This window comes from Carettochelys insculpta, chromosome 5 (genome assembly GCF_033958435.1).
Source record: "Carettochelys insculpta isolate YL-2023 chromosome 5, ASM3395843v1, whole genome shotgun sequence".
NCBI classification, from domain to species: Eukaryota; Metazoa; Chordata; order Testudines; family Carettochelyidae; genus Carettochelys; species Carettochelys insculpta.
The window spans coordinates 103,175,143-103,192,150 of record NC_134141.1 but is presented as its reverse complement, the minus strand read 5'-3'; the positions used below and the strand labels follow the sequence as shown (position 1 = coordinate 103,192,150).

The following is a 17,008-nucleotide window of genomic DNA, read 5'->3' as shown; positions in this document are numbered from 1 at the left end:
CTTGTGAAGTTAGTGGAAGTTTTGCCGAAACAAAGTCAGCGTAACTAGCGAAACAGAATTTACGGATTTAACCCAGAGTTTGCAGTTCAAAGTCAGATCCTTCTCGCAGAGAATGAAGTTAGCTCAACAAGGTAGAATGTTATCTTCTTTCATACATCTTAACTGGTTAGGTGAGATATGAGTGGAGGTGCTGGAATAATTTGTATGGCGCGTGTGTGTGTGTACTGAAAACCACTGAATCAAATGATAAAACCTGGATGGAATAGAAACCATTTCACACCAGAGGATGCCACAGCACACCCAGCACCACTAGTTACAGCACCTGTGGCTTGGATGGGAAGTTTTATAACACCCAGGATTGTTTTCATTGTATTGACACTCTGATGCTTCAAACCTAGAGCTGAAATGAATTAGAAAATTATTTGGATACCTGATTAAACAAACAAGATGGCTCCTGAAGCTGAAAATATCGACTCAGACACGCTTATTGAAGGGATTGGCATAGGTGCAGTAACTTTAAGTTACAGATGGCCAGGAAGAAAATCTCACAGCGTCTCCAAATCAGAGGCTATGTCTACACGTGAAGCCTACATCGAAGTAGCTTATTTCGATGTAGCGACATCGAAATAGGCTATTTCGATGAATAACGTCTACACGTCCTCCAGGGCTGGCAACGTCGATGTTCAACATCGACGTTGTGCAGCACCACATCGAAATAGGCGCTGCGAGGGAACGTCTACATGCCAAAGTAGCACACATCGAAATAAGGGTGCCAGGCACAGCTGCAGACAGGGTCACAGGGCGGACTCAACAGCAAGCCACTCCCTTAAAGGGCCCCTCCCAGACACAGTTGCACTAAACAACACAAGATCCACAGGGCCGACAACTGGTTGCAGACCCTGTGCATGCAGCATGGATCCCCAGCTGCAGCAGCAGCAGCCAGAAGCCCTGGGCTAAGGGCTGCTGCACACGGTGACCATAGAGCCCCTCAGGGGCTGGAGAGAGAGCGTCTCTCAACCCCTCAGCTGATGGCTGCCATGGCAGACCCCGCTATTTCGATGTTGTGGGACGCGGATCGGCTACACGTGCCCTACTTCGACGTTCAACTTCGAAGTAGGGCACTATTCCCATCCCCTCATGGGGTTAGCGGCTTCGACGTCTCGCCGCCTAACGTCGATGTTAACATCGAAATAGCGCCCAACACGTGTAGCCGTGACGGGTGCTATTTCGAAGTTAGTGCCGCTACTTCGAAGTAGCGTGCACGTGTAGACACGGCTAGACAGTGGGTATTATTAAACAAGCAGCATTTAATGTGTCAGGTAGTGAACTTTATGGAATTTGTCGTATTTCCCATTCTAAGTAAAGGAAATATTATGATAAAACTCAAATGCTTCAGACCAGCATGTTTGTGTCAGCAAGATCCTTTTTTGAATGAAAAATGCTTTGTGTTTGTGTTGTAGTTTTCCTAATTTATCTTGGTTAGGTTAATCTATCAAATCAATTCCCTTGAGTGGATTCAGACATACCTGCTGTTACTGTCCTGGTCTCCAACATCATCATACACTTCTTGGTCACTTTCTACACGTTTCACAGAAGCACTGATGGAAGGTCTTTGTTTTCTTTTTAAAGAATCATAGTCAATCTCCACCACAGTTGTTTTAATGTATCCATCTAAAACAATAACAGCTTACGATCAAGCAGCAGTTTTCATTTTAGAACTTAAGAGCTAAGGAAGGACTTTAATAGAAGGCTGACAACTCAAATCATTATAGTTGGATTGTGTGTTTGAATGACCCCATAGAAATTTCTGAATGTAAGCATGTTAGCCTTTAATCTCCTCCACTTACAAAGGGCAAGTCAGGTGTTACGTCATTAAATTTAATGGACTTAGACACACTTAGGTGATAGGAGAATCAGGCCCTCTGTCTTGGAAACTAAACCCTCTGTTTTGAAGACGAGTGAATTATAATCAGTACAGTGATAGCCACTAGAGACTGTGGGCCTGATGCTCAGCTGTAGCAGAGGAGGGCACGGTGCAGCTGGTGGGGAGTGGAGCAAGTGGCAAGGTTGCTTTAAGATATCTTTCTCAGCTAATCCCAGGGTTACTGTGCAAATGGCTAGTCCTCCAGTCTGCTTTAGAGCAATCTATGGTCCAAATAGACCAACATGTAGAGCACTGTGATTCAGAGACATTACAAACGCACTCCTTACACCATGAATTGATAAAAAAGTATGTAGGAGTTACTTTGCTGGCCCTTTGCCAATGCGGATTTTGCCTACATTAGAGTGATCCTCTTGCTACTTGCATGTCCTGGCTGGAGGAGTAATACAAAGCACCTTAGTTCATCTGAGGACTGGGAGCTCCATCTTTATCATTTGTGCTGGATTTTACTGTGGAGATGTCCCTTGCAAAACTTCCATAATAATAAAATGGATTTAAATACTGTATCTGCTAGCTGATAAAAGTGACAGGCATGTTGATTATACAGGAATAGGGTTTTCTTTTCTTTTTCTTTTTTTTTTTTTTGTTTTCTCAAAAATGAGGAAGGCCCAGAGGAAAGCGCACTGAAAACTCTTCCTCCTTTCCTGGTACAGCAGCCCAGTTTCTGGTACATCTGTCCTCTCACTTAGATCTGAACTTCATATGAAAATTAAATAACTGAAAAAAACCCTGATGGAAACTTGGAAAGGAAGCTATAAACGAAGTCACTGTCATGCATTTCAAATGAATCATTATAAATACCCTTCTTTTACAGCATTTGGTACTTTCATTCTCTTGTCAACCTCTCCTCACCCTTATTAGTTTGTATACTTTTCAATTGGCAGATAAGATTAAGGTTGCAACATTGATGAACTACCGCAACTTCAATTTTTAACCTTCAACCATGGGAAGGTTGGTACAACTTCTGCCTTTGCTGAAACTAAAATCAGTTTATGACAAGCCAAAATAAGTTAACTAGCTTGAGATAATTGCACAAGAACCAGCCCAGCCCTACAGAGATTTTATTTTGCGTGTATAAAATCTCCCAAAGAGAACATTTTTTTTAAATGAAAGGTTCTTTTAGAGTGTGCATTAGTATGTCCATTCTCCTAAAGCACTTATCCCCAATAGAGCAAAGCATTTAAACATGCACATCACTCCCACAAAAGTCAATGGGACTACTAATGTTTTTGGCATTAAGCATGTCTTAAATGCTTTAGTGAACGAAGACTCTAATCCCTGTGTCTCTGTAAATCAGAGACCAGATCTTCAGATAGTGTGAATGAGCACAGCTCCACTTATTGCACCCATTTGCACCAGCTGTTGATCTGGTCCCAGCTGCATATGTGCATGAGGGGCTGGGGCTAAGGGTAGGGTAGGGAAAAGATACATTTTTGCTTTAAAAAACAACTTTTGATTTTAGGAATCAGTGACAGACTATTCAGAGAGACAGCTGGAGTGTTCCCATTGTTTTCTTGAGACTGGTAGGAGGTCCTGAAGTCTGCTTCTCTTACTTACACCAGTCATACTTCTGTCTAACTCCAGTGACTGTAAATAAGAGGAAATGTGGGCCCTTTAGTTTTTTTCAATGCAACATTGTATCTCATCACTCCCCCATCCATCTATCAATCTAGAGGCATCTATCTTTTTTTCGTAACAGACCTGGGGAAAAATACTTCCACAGAGTCAAGCTCCAGTGCTGATTCTAAAGCAGACACACTGAGCCACATCCCCAGTGGATGTAAACTGATGCAGCTCCAGTGAGGATTTGGCCCTTTGTTCTTAACTAATCCTAGAATCCCTAAGGTTGCCTCTCCACGGTACATAACTTCACCGTTGCAAGCTGTATCCCACATCAGATAAGCACAGCAGTACAAGCGTTGGCAGTTAATACTATATGTCCTGGCCCATATTGGCAGAGGATCCAGTCTACCTAACATAGCTCTCTCACATAATGCTGCTTCCACTCATGCTTTGATATTCATACTTCTGTAACACATGCTATGAATGAGACACATCCAGCTTAATTTGCTTTATTAACTGGTCCTACTAATGATGGTAAATTCCAGGGTTTTTTTTCATGCTACGTGATGTACCCTGGATTCGGTTATTTCCACCCATCTACTGAAGTGGGCTTTCCCCTCAAAAACTCAAGACCTAATAAATATGTTTGTCTCTAAGGCTTCTAGCTCTAATAGATACTTCACATCTATGAAACAGGCCTAGTATTTTGAAATAGTTTTTGAAATGACAGGTGTGCTTGTTCAGCATCCCTGTATACCTCTTTAAAGGAGGAGTAAGAGATGCCTGAAATAGTGCACTTTTTTGACATTTGGTGCTGTGCAGACAACGCCAAATGTCAAAATAGCCTATTTCAAAATTAACTCAAAATAGGATACATGATTTGTGGAGCACAAATTGCGTATCTTATTTTGAGTTTAGGGTGCAGTGTAGCCACAGCCTAAGGTGCCCAGGACTGCTTGTTGTTTTTGAAGTCACAGCCTAACCCTGCTACCCTCTGAGATGTTACACTCATGCTCTCAGTGTTTGACAGAGAAAACGTATAGGGGTTAAATAGAGAATCAGAACATACAAGATCCTTTTGTTCTGCCCAGCCACTTTCCTTCAGGGTTGTCTGTAATACGGATGATTTCAATTTTATCCCCCTGTTTGATAGTCAGCTCATTCTTCCCTCCCTTGTAGTCCATGCAAGCTCGTGCCTGATGAAGGACTTGGATGGGTCCTGATAACTGCACAGAAAAAAAACACACACACACACATAAAAAGATGCAGAAGATGTGCTGATTGCTTTGGGAGAAATACAGTCAAAACACAAAACAATAATCATTTGGTTTTGGTACCACCCACATGAGCTGGACATTTTGCAAACAAACACAAAGGCTCAGTGCCTGCTCTGAAAAAACCTTACTCTTTCAAGACAAACTACAAAGGATGCAGGCACCGGCTCAGCTACAGCATATAATTAAAGCAGTAGTAATGTAGTAGTTGGCCACATCTTGGTAATACAATGTATTATTAACAGGACAAGGTTAAGTAACCCTTGTTCACATAGGTGAATATTTATTAACTCACAGGAGCTGCTCTGTGTATTTTAGGATGGTTCATGTGAGTGTTAACCAGCACATAATGATCTTTTCCTCAAAATATGTTGTACCGATTGATGACCCATAAGTATGCAGAAGCTGGCCACACACACACCCAGCCAGTTTTTTGAATCCAGGCATCATGAAAGAAGTGGCATATAGGACAGACTGGACTGGATAGGGTAGTGGCCAGAGCAGTGCAGGAAGGGTGTTTTGTGCATTAGAACAGGGGTGCATGAAGTGGCGGGTGGGCCCCCTCGCGGGCTCATGAACTTTCATAATGGGAGGGGTGCAGCACCATTGGCTGTTGGGCCTCAGGCTCATCCATCTCATTACAAATATTGAAATGTTACTGTTTTTATGGCTGTGTAGTCACATTTACAGACCAATTAATAAAGTTTTTACAGCCTACAGACTTACTTTCTTACACATGGCAAAGGGAGGGTGTTTATTTTTCATATAAACATAACCAAATTTCCATTGGTTTGAATTACATTAGACAGGTGTGGGGGGGGCGGGTCCTAATTGTAGGGAAGAGAAGTGGGGCCTGACATAAAGTTTGCTCACCCCTGCCCTAGAACAACAGAGAAGAGATCTGTTTAGATGAACACACCATGTTTGTTTGCAGTTTTGCATTCATGGTTAAGAAGACATTTTAGCCTCCAGGATAAGATGGTCTGTAGACTAAAAACATGGAGCATACAATCCAACCAAGAATTTGATGTGAGGAAAAGATTTGGGGCCATGAAATCTACACACTCCGGATAGACAGTGATTGTGTCCACTGTTTATTGTCCAAAGTGCCCAATCTCCTCAGCCCTTCCACAAAGGCTGTTCCCTAGACACAGAGGAATCACCATGGTTTCTGTGGAGGAACACGACAGGGATTTGTGGGCAGGCAACAAGGATGGTAGAGAAAGACCAGTGAATTTGTAGGCCACCTGGGTCCAGTGGTTACAAAGTATGCATTCGGGGTGTGGGGCACAGAGATCTGGGCTCACTACTTCGCACCATGGGTGTTAGCAGCGGTCTGGCTCAGCTGCACAGGTGCCTTATCCCCAGCCTCACAACTGAGCTGGGAGAGTTCAGATGTCTGTGCCAGGTGTTGCTCCTCCAGGCACAGAACATGTGTGGTGGGCTCCATCCCATAAGGGGGTCAGGCCCCAGTGAAGCAAAACATGTGTTTAACTTGAAGCCTGTGAACATCTTGGACCTAATTCTCCTTTTCACTAAGGCCCCTCTATGCTCTGGACAGGGTAAAGGGTCATAAACCGTATATTAAAGCCCTTTTATACTACCAGTGCACGTACAGGAAACTTCAAGGAAATGAGACTCAGGCTCTGCAATCATTGAAATACTTGGGACTTCAGTGGGAAATTTCGCATGCTTAAATTGAAGCATGAGTTCAAGTTCTTTCTGGGGCCAGAGTGCTCAGCCCCCTCCAAGATCGAGTCCTGCCTCAGCCTTTGTCCAGGGGAGAAAAAGTTCACCCCAAATACCGGGCGAGCTGACAGTACCGAGCAGGCTTGTTTCCAAATGGAAACAGCTGTAACATGTGCTCTAAGCCACACATGGCTAAATAAAGGCTAATGCACTTCAGTTGGTAGCCTGAGAGAAAGAGCCATTACTTTGAACTTCTTTCTGATTTCTTGCTCTTTCTTTTCTTTCTCCTTCTGTTCTTTCTTCTCCTGGTCCAATCTTTTCTTTTCTTCCTTCTCTCTCTTCTTTTCTTGTTCTTTTGATGTGGCCCTAGAAAGGGAAAACAGATTAATTCACAGGTGAGGGGATGAATGTAGAAGTGAGTGGGCAGGAGGGGGTAGGTGCTCAGAGAGATCGGCAAGAGCAGCTAGGAGGAGACTTTCCCTAGGATCATACAAATACGTTCCCTGTGGGAAATGGTCCTGCTTGGATGAGCTACATATGGGAGGGGTTACTTGGAACCCTTTCCCTGCAAGGCGTCTATCTCAGAGCTGCTGGGCTGCTGGCCAGGAGTTGCCCAGGTAAATCTCCTGCTCACAGGCTGCCTCTGGCACTCCAGATATTCCCTCCTCCCATTCCTCTGCACTCCTCACTCCTGCCAACCTATGCTGCTTAATCCTAAACCTCCGCTCCCCTCCCCCACACCCATTCCCTCCCATAGCCCAACCCCTCTGCCACTCCTGCACCCATACCGCTCCCAGCCTCTGCCCCAGGTTACAAACCCTCCTGCCCTAGGTCACAGCTAAACCCCTGCACCTCCTCCTGCACCCCAGTCCCCTGCCCCAGGGCACAAACACCTCCTTCATTCAAATTCGCTCCCAATTCCACACTGACCCCTGCACCCCAGCTCCTCACTCCAAGTTCCCTTCTGCACCCAACCTGTACCCATATTCCACACCTCCTCCATCTATATCATAGAAGAGTGCGGCCCTTAGCCAAATTCTTCTTGAGAGAGCCCCCATCAAAAATGTTTGCCTGCCCCATTCTACGGTATAATTAGACACCTGTGGCTGGCCATGCAGGCTCATGAGGTTTGGGCTAAGGGGCTGCATAACTGTAGTGCAGATGCTCAGGTTCAGGCTGCAGCCTGAGCTCTGGGACCCTCTCACTTTGCAGGGTCCTAGACCCTCAGCTCCAGCCCAAGCCCAGATATTTACACAATTAAGAACCCTGAAAGCCTGAGTCAGCTGGCACAGGCCAGGCACAGCTTTTAGTAGTGTAGACCTGCCCAGAGAGGACATCCCTGGCCGAGAGGCATGATCCTGCTCCTGCATGTGGAGCAGTACCAGCAGGTGAGCCCTGGGATGGAACAGCAGCGAGTCTCACGGGTATGATGTAGCCCCCTTTTTGTGTGTGCATCTGCTAAACTGACTTGAATGGGCCTAGAGGTTGAACTAGTGCATTGCCCTGCATACCTCTCAAATGCATCTCACTTGGAGAGACATCACTCACTTCGTGCCAGCGTTACCTGTGTTCCAAGTATACTTCGTGCCCCCTTCACTTTTATCGTTGAAAATCATTTTGCATTACAAATAAAGAATCATGCACTCGAGTTCTAGTACACTAGGGCCCCCAAAGACAAGCCTCCCACAGTTCTGTAACTTTCCTGCACGAGTTATGTCTCTGTGCCCCTCATTTTGGGTCTCCTGTCATAGGCTGTATTTCACATATGGACTTTAGAAGGTAGTGAGAAAGGCCACTGGTCTCTTCAAATGAGAGGCACTGCTGCAGTTCAGTGGGAGGAAGCTATCTGAAGTGTCCTTGCTTGGTGGACCCCCAGGTTTCAGACCCATGGGGATGTTAATCCAACAGTTCCATGTAGGGCTTCTGATGAGGTTGGGTGGGGTGGGCTCAACTGCCCTGGGGTCCAACAATTCAAAAGGGCCTGGAGCTCCTGGCCACCACCACTGCTATAATAGTGGCTGGAGCCCCAGGTCCTTTAAATTGCTGCTGGAGCCCTATGTGGTATGTTTCCATCCAAGATCACACCCCTTTCAGGAGTGCAGAGCTGGGGCCCTTTCATTAGTCAGGGACCCAGTAAGTCTATCAGGCCCTCACCTCTGCTCCTCTCCCCTGCCCCCCCAGTTTCATGAGCTCCATAAAATCACTTTGAGAGCCACAACATTAACAAAATAATTCAGCTTGTACTGGGGGATAGGAAGGTGAGGTTGTATTTCATTCCCATTTCAGGCAGTAATTCCGTGCAGCAGCTCAGTCGTGCTGAAGATCGGAAAGAGCACATGATCACACTCTTTGCTATCCAAATCCAAATAATCACAGGACTGCATTTGAGGAAGTATCTTCACCTCATGCTACATCAGATATTAGGATAAAATTAACTGTAACCTGATGTGGTTTCTTTAGGGAACATGATTAAGGTGGAGCACAAGAGGACCACCAGTACAGTCAAGCTTTCTAGGCCAGAAGAAGTGTATTTCCTAGAGATCTTTTCACATTTAATAACAAATGGATAATGGACTAGAGCTGGATAAATTAGATTTGATACCTCATGTCATTGATATCTTCATACATTTCTCCTTCACTCTCTGGACCCTGTAAGAAACAATAATAATGGTTCAGTATCCAATTGCCCAAATATACCGTAGTTGCATAGAGAAAGTGACAAACCAGTTCAATTTTATACTAGATACAGAAATACACTAAGATGGAAAAATAATTAATTGAAAATGCATTTAACCTTTCCCAGCCCAAATTACTAAATTGTTCAAATATGTGTTTCTTCTTTTATGATTAGAGTTATCTGTCAAGCCACCCATCCATCCCAGCCCTCGTCCATTCCCTTTGCCTGCATGCATGAACACACATGCACCCACATGGAGATTTTTTATTCTGAGGTGAATCTCTGTGATGTAATTTTGGCTACAGTGAATCTGAAAGATGGCACTGTCATGAAAGGGACCCAGGGATTAAAACCTCGTTATGGGAGATGATGTGCTGGGGAGGGCAAAATTATGGATGGTATTAGAATAGCTCTGCAATGTATTGGCAGTCTACTGGATCTATTCTGCAACAAATTAGCTTTTTAATGCAATGATGTATTGGAGAGAATATGTTTTCAGTGTGTTATAAAGGATAATACTTACCCCATCTGTATTGCCATGACCTGAATGATCAGAAATATAAACAAACAGACAATTACTTTCTTGTGTAGAAAAAGTGCCTCATGCTGGTGCTAGCTCTATGGACAGATACATGGCTATACCTTAACAAGTGCTAAATATGGATTTATAGTTAGCCTTATGAATATTAATGAGGGTAGGAATGCAAACGAATTGGGACAACGAGAGTTTCCTAGTACTGGCATCGTGGTACTTTGTAAACTTTAGGCAGTATCTGATTTAAGCACTTTCACACATCATCTGCCATCATGTGTATTTATCACAGAATACTCATTTCAAAGCTTCCTTGGAGACAACCCTGTCCTTGCCTATTGTACCAGCTTACAGAAATGCACCTCTTACATGCAATGAAATGAACAGTTAATGACATAAAATCTTATACTGGTCTCATTGGGCTAGTGTACCCTTAGCTCTCCACAGCTCTGGCAGGGAGTTTGGAGGCATAAGACCTGTACTCCCAGTGCACGCTAGCTGTGCTATGGACTGCAACCCAGGAAGAGAAGGCTGTGCAGGGCTGCAGATTTCCCCAGGCTGCACAAGAGGGTGACAGGCTCCAGTTACACCCCACTATATGCTGTGCAGGCCAGTGAGGTAGTGTGTGGCTGATATCTCCTGACACAGTTAACTTCCTTTCTAAGGGAGACCAGAAGAGAGAATCATAATCTACTTCTTGGGCTACTCCTACACAAGAAAACTACAGGCTGGCCCTGGCTCAGGGTAGATAGCAAAGGGATGCTAATACATGGCAAGCCAATTTCTTTTATCAAGTATGAAAGCAATGCATGTTTCATGAGACCACAATCACTGAGTCTGAGAAAAGGATAGACCTACCAGAGCAGCATTAAAAATGATTATGCTCAGCAAATCTTCCAAGCCAAAGTTACCAGGGTCCTAAAACAAGGCTTTCTAAGAGACCATCGTTGTCAGGTTAATTGTAGAGCACTGTACTGCAGTTACAGCACTTACAACACTCCACAATATGCCTTGCAGTTCAATAACACTATAAGTAATTATTCTATGGCTTATGACATATTAGAAATTCAACAGGGCTTAATTCTTACATGGTTGCCATTAATTGCTAATTGCTTACCATCTGACCCAAATTCAACATCATCGTAACTTTGTTCATTTTCTTGACTTCTGCGGATATGAAAAGAGCGTGTGAAATATGAGAAGATAGTTCCTTTCATTACACCTTCATTAAGCTTTGTTCAGCTGCATGTACCAAGTATTTGGGACACTGATTGCATAGTCTGTTCACATTCAGCCCTAAACAATAGAGAGCTTAGATCTGTGTTTAAGTACTATTGAGATTTCCATAATGGATTAAGTGTGGCTGTGGTATTTACATGATGGCGTCTTGACTCTGAACATATAAGCAGAAAATACGGCAATGTCTACACAGCACTCCTATTCCTGAGTAAGGTATTCCGGAAGAGCTAATCTGAAATAGCCTATTTTGAAATAACACTGCTACACACAAAGGCCATGTCTACACTACATTTCCCTTTCAGAGGAGGAATGAAAATGAGGGAGATCAAAAATGCAAATGATGTGCTGATTTACAAATCTCACACTTCATTTGCATAATCAAGGGCAGTCACGTGAGGTGGAGTTGGAGCGTTTCTGGAAGAGACTTTTCCAAAAACAAAAACAGCCATGTAGAATGGGTTCCTCCAGGGAAAAAAACCCCTGTTTTCAAAAGAATCCTTCTTCCTAAATTTTTTCAGGAAATAGGGATATAAGCTGTCCACTATTTCAAAATTATTTTGAAATAGTGGTTGCATTGTGTAGATGCTTGCAAAGTTATTTTGGAATAGCAACAGTTATTTCAAAATAACTTTGCTGTATAGACACACCATAAGGCTGCATATACACTAGCAAGGTCTTTCAGAAAATCCAGTCCTTTTTGAAAGAACATGCGACACTTCTATGCAAAAAATGTGCTCTTTCAATCTGAAATCGAAAGAATGGGGCTCTTTCTCTGGAAGCCCTCTTCCAGTCCCCGATGAGGAAGAGTGCCTTCTTTTGAAAGCTTCCTTTGAAAAAAAGCATGTGTAGATGCACCACAGGCCCTTTCTTTGAAAGAACAGTCCTCTTGGTGCCAGATTTTCCGATCCCTGGCCCATTCTTTTGAAAGAGCGGGAGCTGTGTGGATGCTCTCTATTGAAAAAGCGGATCGATCTTTTGACCCACTTTTTTGTGTGTGGACGCACTCTTTTGAAAGAAGTTTTTTCAGAAGAGTTCTTCTGGAAGAACTTCTCTTGAAGTATCTCTGTAGTGTAGACATAGCTGAAATGACAAAGGCCATCATATGCAAGTGTCATATAAACAATGTTATTTGGTAGACAGAATAGTCAGAAATCTTTTTGTGGTTTTGGGGACACTAATAACCTCTGCAGACACATAAGCAGAACAATATACATTTGCATGTTGCACAGGTCGTGCAGCCAAAGAGAAGAAACTTGAATCTTAAACAGAAAGGTAGGAGAATGTATTGTTCAGGAATGTTGTTTATAGAGGCAGAGGGACGTGCTGCGGTTTAGCCACTAGATGGAGTACTTAATGTAGCTCATACTGAATATATTCCTTTGCGTTTATAAGAATTTTCTGTCTGAAGCTCTGTCTCAAATTCAAGAACAGCATTATCTTTAGGTAAGACAGTGTGCCTTCATATCATCATCAGCAAAAGCCAGTGTGTTGTGCAGTAAGTCAGAGAACTCCCATGGCTGTAGATACTTTTTTAACCACAAAATTACTTATTTTGAATATCAAACTTGCTTCTGTTTGCCTTTTCACTTTACAAACACATGCTTTCACCCCTTTGACTGCCAGCAGGCCCCCACTTGGCAAGACAAATTTAAGAAGAGCATGTAAATAGCATCACATTTGATGATAGAGGCTCCAAAATTTAAAAATGTGAGGAACTGTTGTGCCCTGTATGCACCAACTAGTGGCCACTGACATCTGGGAATCTTCCTTCCTCTGTCGTGGGCACTGAGTGCTGGAGTAACGTTCTCAGGTGCTGCTGCTGGCTAGAAGCCGCAGAGACTACTTATTCCCTACACATAAGGGAGAAGACAGAACCTTATGCTTTCTGATACGAGACACGGAAGCCATTTTCTCATTTCATCACCTGCTGAGTGGGAGAAGGGGGATCTGATAGCATACTTCTAGGCGCTGGCAGCAATCAGCTGAACTGACGGTCTCATCAGCTAGGGCTCGATTCGGGTTCCATGACAGCCCATGTAATAAATTTCAGTCACTTAAAGAGCAGCCTCAGTGCGGCCTCAGTGCGGCCTGGGAGCTTGGAGCTGGAGACACCTGGAAGCTGGCCTTAAACTGCCTCTGCCTGAGCACGTTGATCTCCCATGATACACGTGAACTGGAAAGTAACAGCAAAATATAAGCAAAGCAGATTTTGTGTTCACTTACAAGGGCTCAGAGCTTAGTTTGATATTTCTGGGAGGTAGGCTGGGAACTGGTGGCGTTTGTGTTGAGGGGTGAGATGCTGAAGGAGGAGGAGGAGGAGGAGGTGGTGTCTGTGTAGCTGAATTGGAGGGTGGAGGTGGAGCAGAAGAGAGCACTGAGTGGGAGATGGTCTGTTTTACAGCTTCCTTGTTAGAGCCTAAAACCAAGAAAACAGACAGTTATTCTAGATAACAATTAACATGAACCTAAGAAAGCTTGTTATCTTGTTTAGATAAATTCCACGTACAAAATACTAATAGGGTACATACCCAAAAATTATTGTTATTTAAGTATCATACATGCACATGGTGCTTTGCATATATATGTTGACAGATATTATTTATATTATCACAGTGTGCAGAAGACTCAACAATAGACCCCATTGTGCTAGGCACTGTGCAAACCGAGAACAATAAGATGGTCCCTGTTTCAAATGATTTACAATGTAAGTGTAAGATAAGAGAGAACAGATAGAAACAGAGAAGATGCCTGGAAATGATAGACAATACTGGTCAGCATGATAGGCTATAGTATCAGTGCACTAGCCAATATGAAATAGTTATAATAGACGATGCTAATAGTGAAACCCAAAGTTAATGATGCCATTTCTTCTATTGTAAGACCCTGTTTTCAGTTGCTTAAAACTTTGCCAGACTTTAAACATGGGTTTTAATTTCCCATGCTCAGTATCTGCCTCTGACTGAGTTTTTTACAGTGTTTTGTTACTGAGAATGAAATTATGGAGAATCCATTGTTTTATTCATGAAAAAACCTTACAATTGTTTCATTGATTAGCTGTGCCTCATTCATTCTTTGGAGCGAGGACTTCAAATGGGGAAGTGTGTATGTGTAGGTTTGCTCTAGTGTTAGGGATGTATACTTTGCTATTCCTGTGACAAAATCACTTACATCTGTCCCATTTATAAACCTTTGAATAACCCCAGTTCATACATGCTAACAGTCTTCATCTGAAGACATCAAGAGATGTAGAGCTCACCACTTTCCTTGGTAGTTTTTTCTAATGGCTAATATGTTCACAGTTAAAAACCTTTTGATTAATTTCTAATTTGAATTTGTCTGGCTTCATCTTACAGCTATTGGTTCGTGGTATGCTTTTCTTTGCTATGCTTGAGAGCTTTGTAGTACTGACAGTTTTCTTCCTGTGCTTTATTCATATTTTGTGGTGCTAGTTTTTTTAATCAGAACATAATGCAGTATTAGATCAAACTTAGAACAGTCTGTCTATTTTCCATCTAATTACCTTTGTGAACCAAACTCGTAATCTCATTTGTGAATTAAATAAGTTTTGTTTGACAAGACCTATTTTTCATAGTATCACATTAACTAGCACTATTTATAGTCCTTTCCTTTAGTTATTTTTAATTGAATTCCATTACAGCTTTTTCATTATTTCACCCTCTGCAACCTTAATCCTTTTGTGCCACCTTTAATTGCATGATTATATTTCTACCCCACTTCTTTGTTGACATTTGTTGGATTTATGTGTGTAGCATAGAGAGTATGAGCTGCAAATTTGGCTCTTTGTGATTTGTACAAGAACATTGGCATTTTTTTCTTTTCTCTCTGCAGGCCTCTTTATTTCCTGTGTTGCATCTTATGTAGTCATCCATACTGGTGTAAACATTAATGAGACAATTTTGTATGAAAATACCACTCAGTGGAAATAGTTCTGACAGTATCAGGTCCACAGTGTTTGCAGATTAAGCCAAAAGGATGTTTCAATATTGCCTCTTTTCTGTTTAATTGCATGTTGTGAATTAACTTCAGGTCCATATTTGTCTTGTTCTTCAGGTCTTAAAACAAAGAAAGGAAAGGAGCTATCTTAGTGATGGAATTAGAGTCAACTGAGAATGCTCAGGTGAAAGAGAAAGAACAGCAGTAATGAAATATTACAGTGGTTGCATATGTGAATAACCAGCATTCAAAGATCTGGTGAATCATTATTATTGTACGTTAGCCTTGACCATGGGCACACACCCTTTCTCTCTATTACCAACTTCTTCAGTTTTCAGGCATCCTGCAATCAGATCTAGATAGAGGGGTGGAAAGTGGAGCACTGATGGCAGAAGGTGAAAGCTGAATCAGACAGAATGTATAATAAATTCCTCAACGCCTGTGTTGAGGCTGTATCAAAACCCAGGAAAACGTTCCTTTCAACCTCCATTGAGGCTGCCAATTCTACCCCCAAGGAGCTGTCCAAGGTGTAAATTGCTCCAACTACCCTAAATGCCTACAAGGTGTAACAGAACTAAGCACCATCCTACTTCAGAGAAAAGATCACATCCAGTGGGAAGCCTCCTCAAACTGCATGGCACCCACCAACTCTGCTGGCATCCACCAATCCACAGCCCACCTTCAGTTGTGGAGTATCACAAGGATCAATTCTCTCTCCAGTTCTTTTCCACATTCAGCCATTCAGAGAACTGCTCCTAGAACATGGACTCAGGTGTTAGAACTTATGCAGAAGATAAATAGTTCCACCTATATCCAGCTACCAGCAAGATAGCCCCATGCTTGGATAAGATCAGCTCATGGATGAAGAATAACTGAATGAAGCTGCACCTGAGCAAATCAGGGGTGATGCTGGAAGGCAGAAGATAATACTTTGAAAAGTTTGCAACCATGATGCATTGTGATTGAATTGGTCATTCAGACTAACAGTGAGCTCTGACATAGAAATCACTACTCAAAGATGCTGCTATCATCTTCAGTTGGCTAGGAGAGTCTCTTCCATACTGGTAGAAGGTGACCTGGCCTCAGGTATTCACGCCTTTGTCACCTCTTGGTTAGATTACCACAATACCACATACCTGGCATGAAGCCTTCAGTACTTAGGAGACTCCTACTGGTACAGTCGCTGCTGAGCACATCTCCTAAGGCAACAGACTCCTGTGAGACAACACACCAGTCTTCTGCTCTCTGCACTGACTTTCCATTGAATTTTTATTCAAGTTATAGATGTGACGCTTATCTATAAGGGACTCCAATCCCAGGGCCCAGGATATCTAATGAGAACCTGGAGCCCTAGGATGAAGATGCCAGTGTCTTTTGGTACAATGAAGCTTTCTACTGCAAGGAGAGAGCTTGTTTGTGTGAGAGTGAGAACCATCTTGGGTGACGGTAAAATGAGCTCTCCTAGGAACTCATCACTTTCAGCTCTAAGTGCGAGGTGCATTTCTTTGACCTTGGTTTGTCTACAGTGGGAACATGTATATTAACACAAAATAAAATATCTGCCACAACAAGACCCTCCACTGCATCCTATGGGGAGAAGAAGAGAAAAAACCACACGTGACATCTGTTTAGTCACATTGCTTAAAGCACTACTGGAAGGCATTCATATACTAGAGCAATGACCTAAGTTCCCAGCTTATTTAGCACTGCACAGGTGCTCAGGGAATTCTGCCCAAGGACACGCCATGGTCAGTTACCCTCCTCCAGCTCCAACTTACCCCACCCTCAACCTGCCATGCCCAGACCTGCCCTGCTGGTTCCAACTCCAATTCTGCTTTGGCTTGGCCCTGCCACATCCAGGGCACCCTGGCCTGCTGGGCTGCCCCTACGCAGAGCCCACATCTCCAGCCAGAGACCTCACACCCCTCTACCCTGAGTCTCCTCCCACACTCCGAACCCCATGGCCTCACCTCACCCACATGAATTTTGTTATGTGCACCAATATGAAGGCAATGTGTGACATATGAGAACTATATACATAAGACCACAAGAATGGTCATTTCAGTTCAGAGCAGTGATTCACCTAGTCCAATCATCTGGTTTTTGACAGTAGCCAGTTCCAGGTGCTTCAGAGGGAA

General features: G+C 43.2%; 1 protein-coding gene across 1 annotated transcript in view; it reads right to left on the bottom strand.

The window, feature by feature from the left end:
• The window catches only part of FYB1 (FYN binding protein 1), a 66,868-nt gene that overhangs the window by 30,812 nt on the left and 19,048 nt on the right, over window positions 1-17,008 (bottom strand). The window contains exons 2-8 of the mRNA XM_074994310.1: window positions 13,140-13,332; window positions 10,795-10,844; window positions 9,669-9,688; window positions 9,071-9,117; window positions 6,714-6,834; window positions 4,575-4,731; window positions 1,527-1,671 (exon numbers count right to left, since the gene is read on the bottom strand). Of these exons, the coding sequence (XP_074850411.1) occupies window positions 1,527-1,671; window positions 4,575-4,731; window positions 6,714-6,834; window positions 9,071-9,117; window positions 9,669-9,688; window positions 10,795-10,844; window positions 13,140-13,332 (733 nt within the window). The remainder of the gene's footprint in view (window positions 1-1,526; window positions 1,672-4,574; window positions 4,732-6,713; window positions 6,835-9,070; window positions 9,118-9,668; window positions 9,689-10,794; window positions 10,845-13,139; window positions 13,333-17,008) is intronic.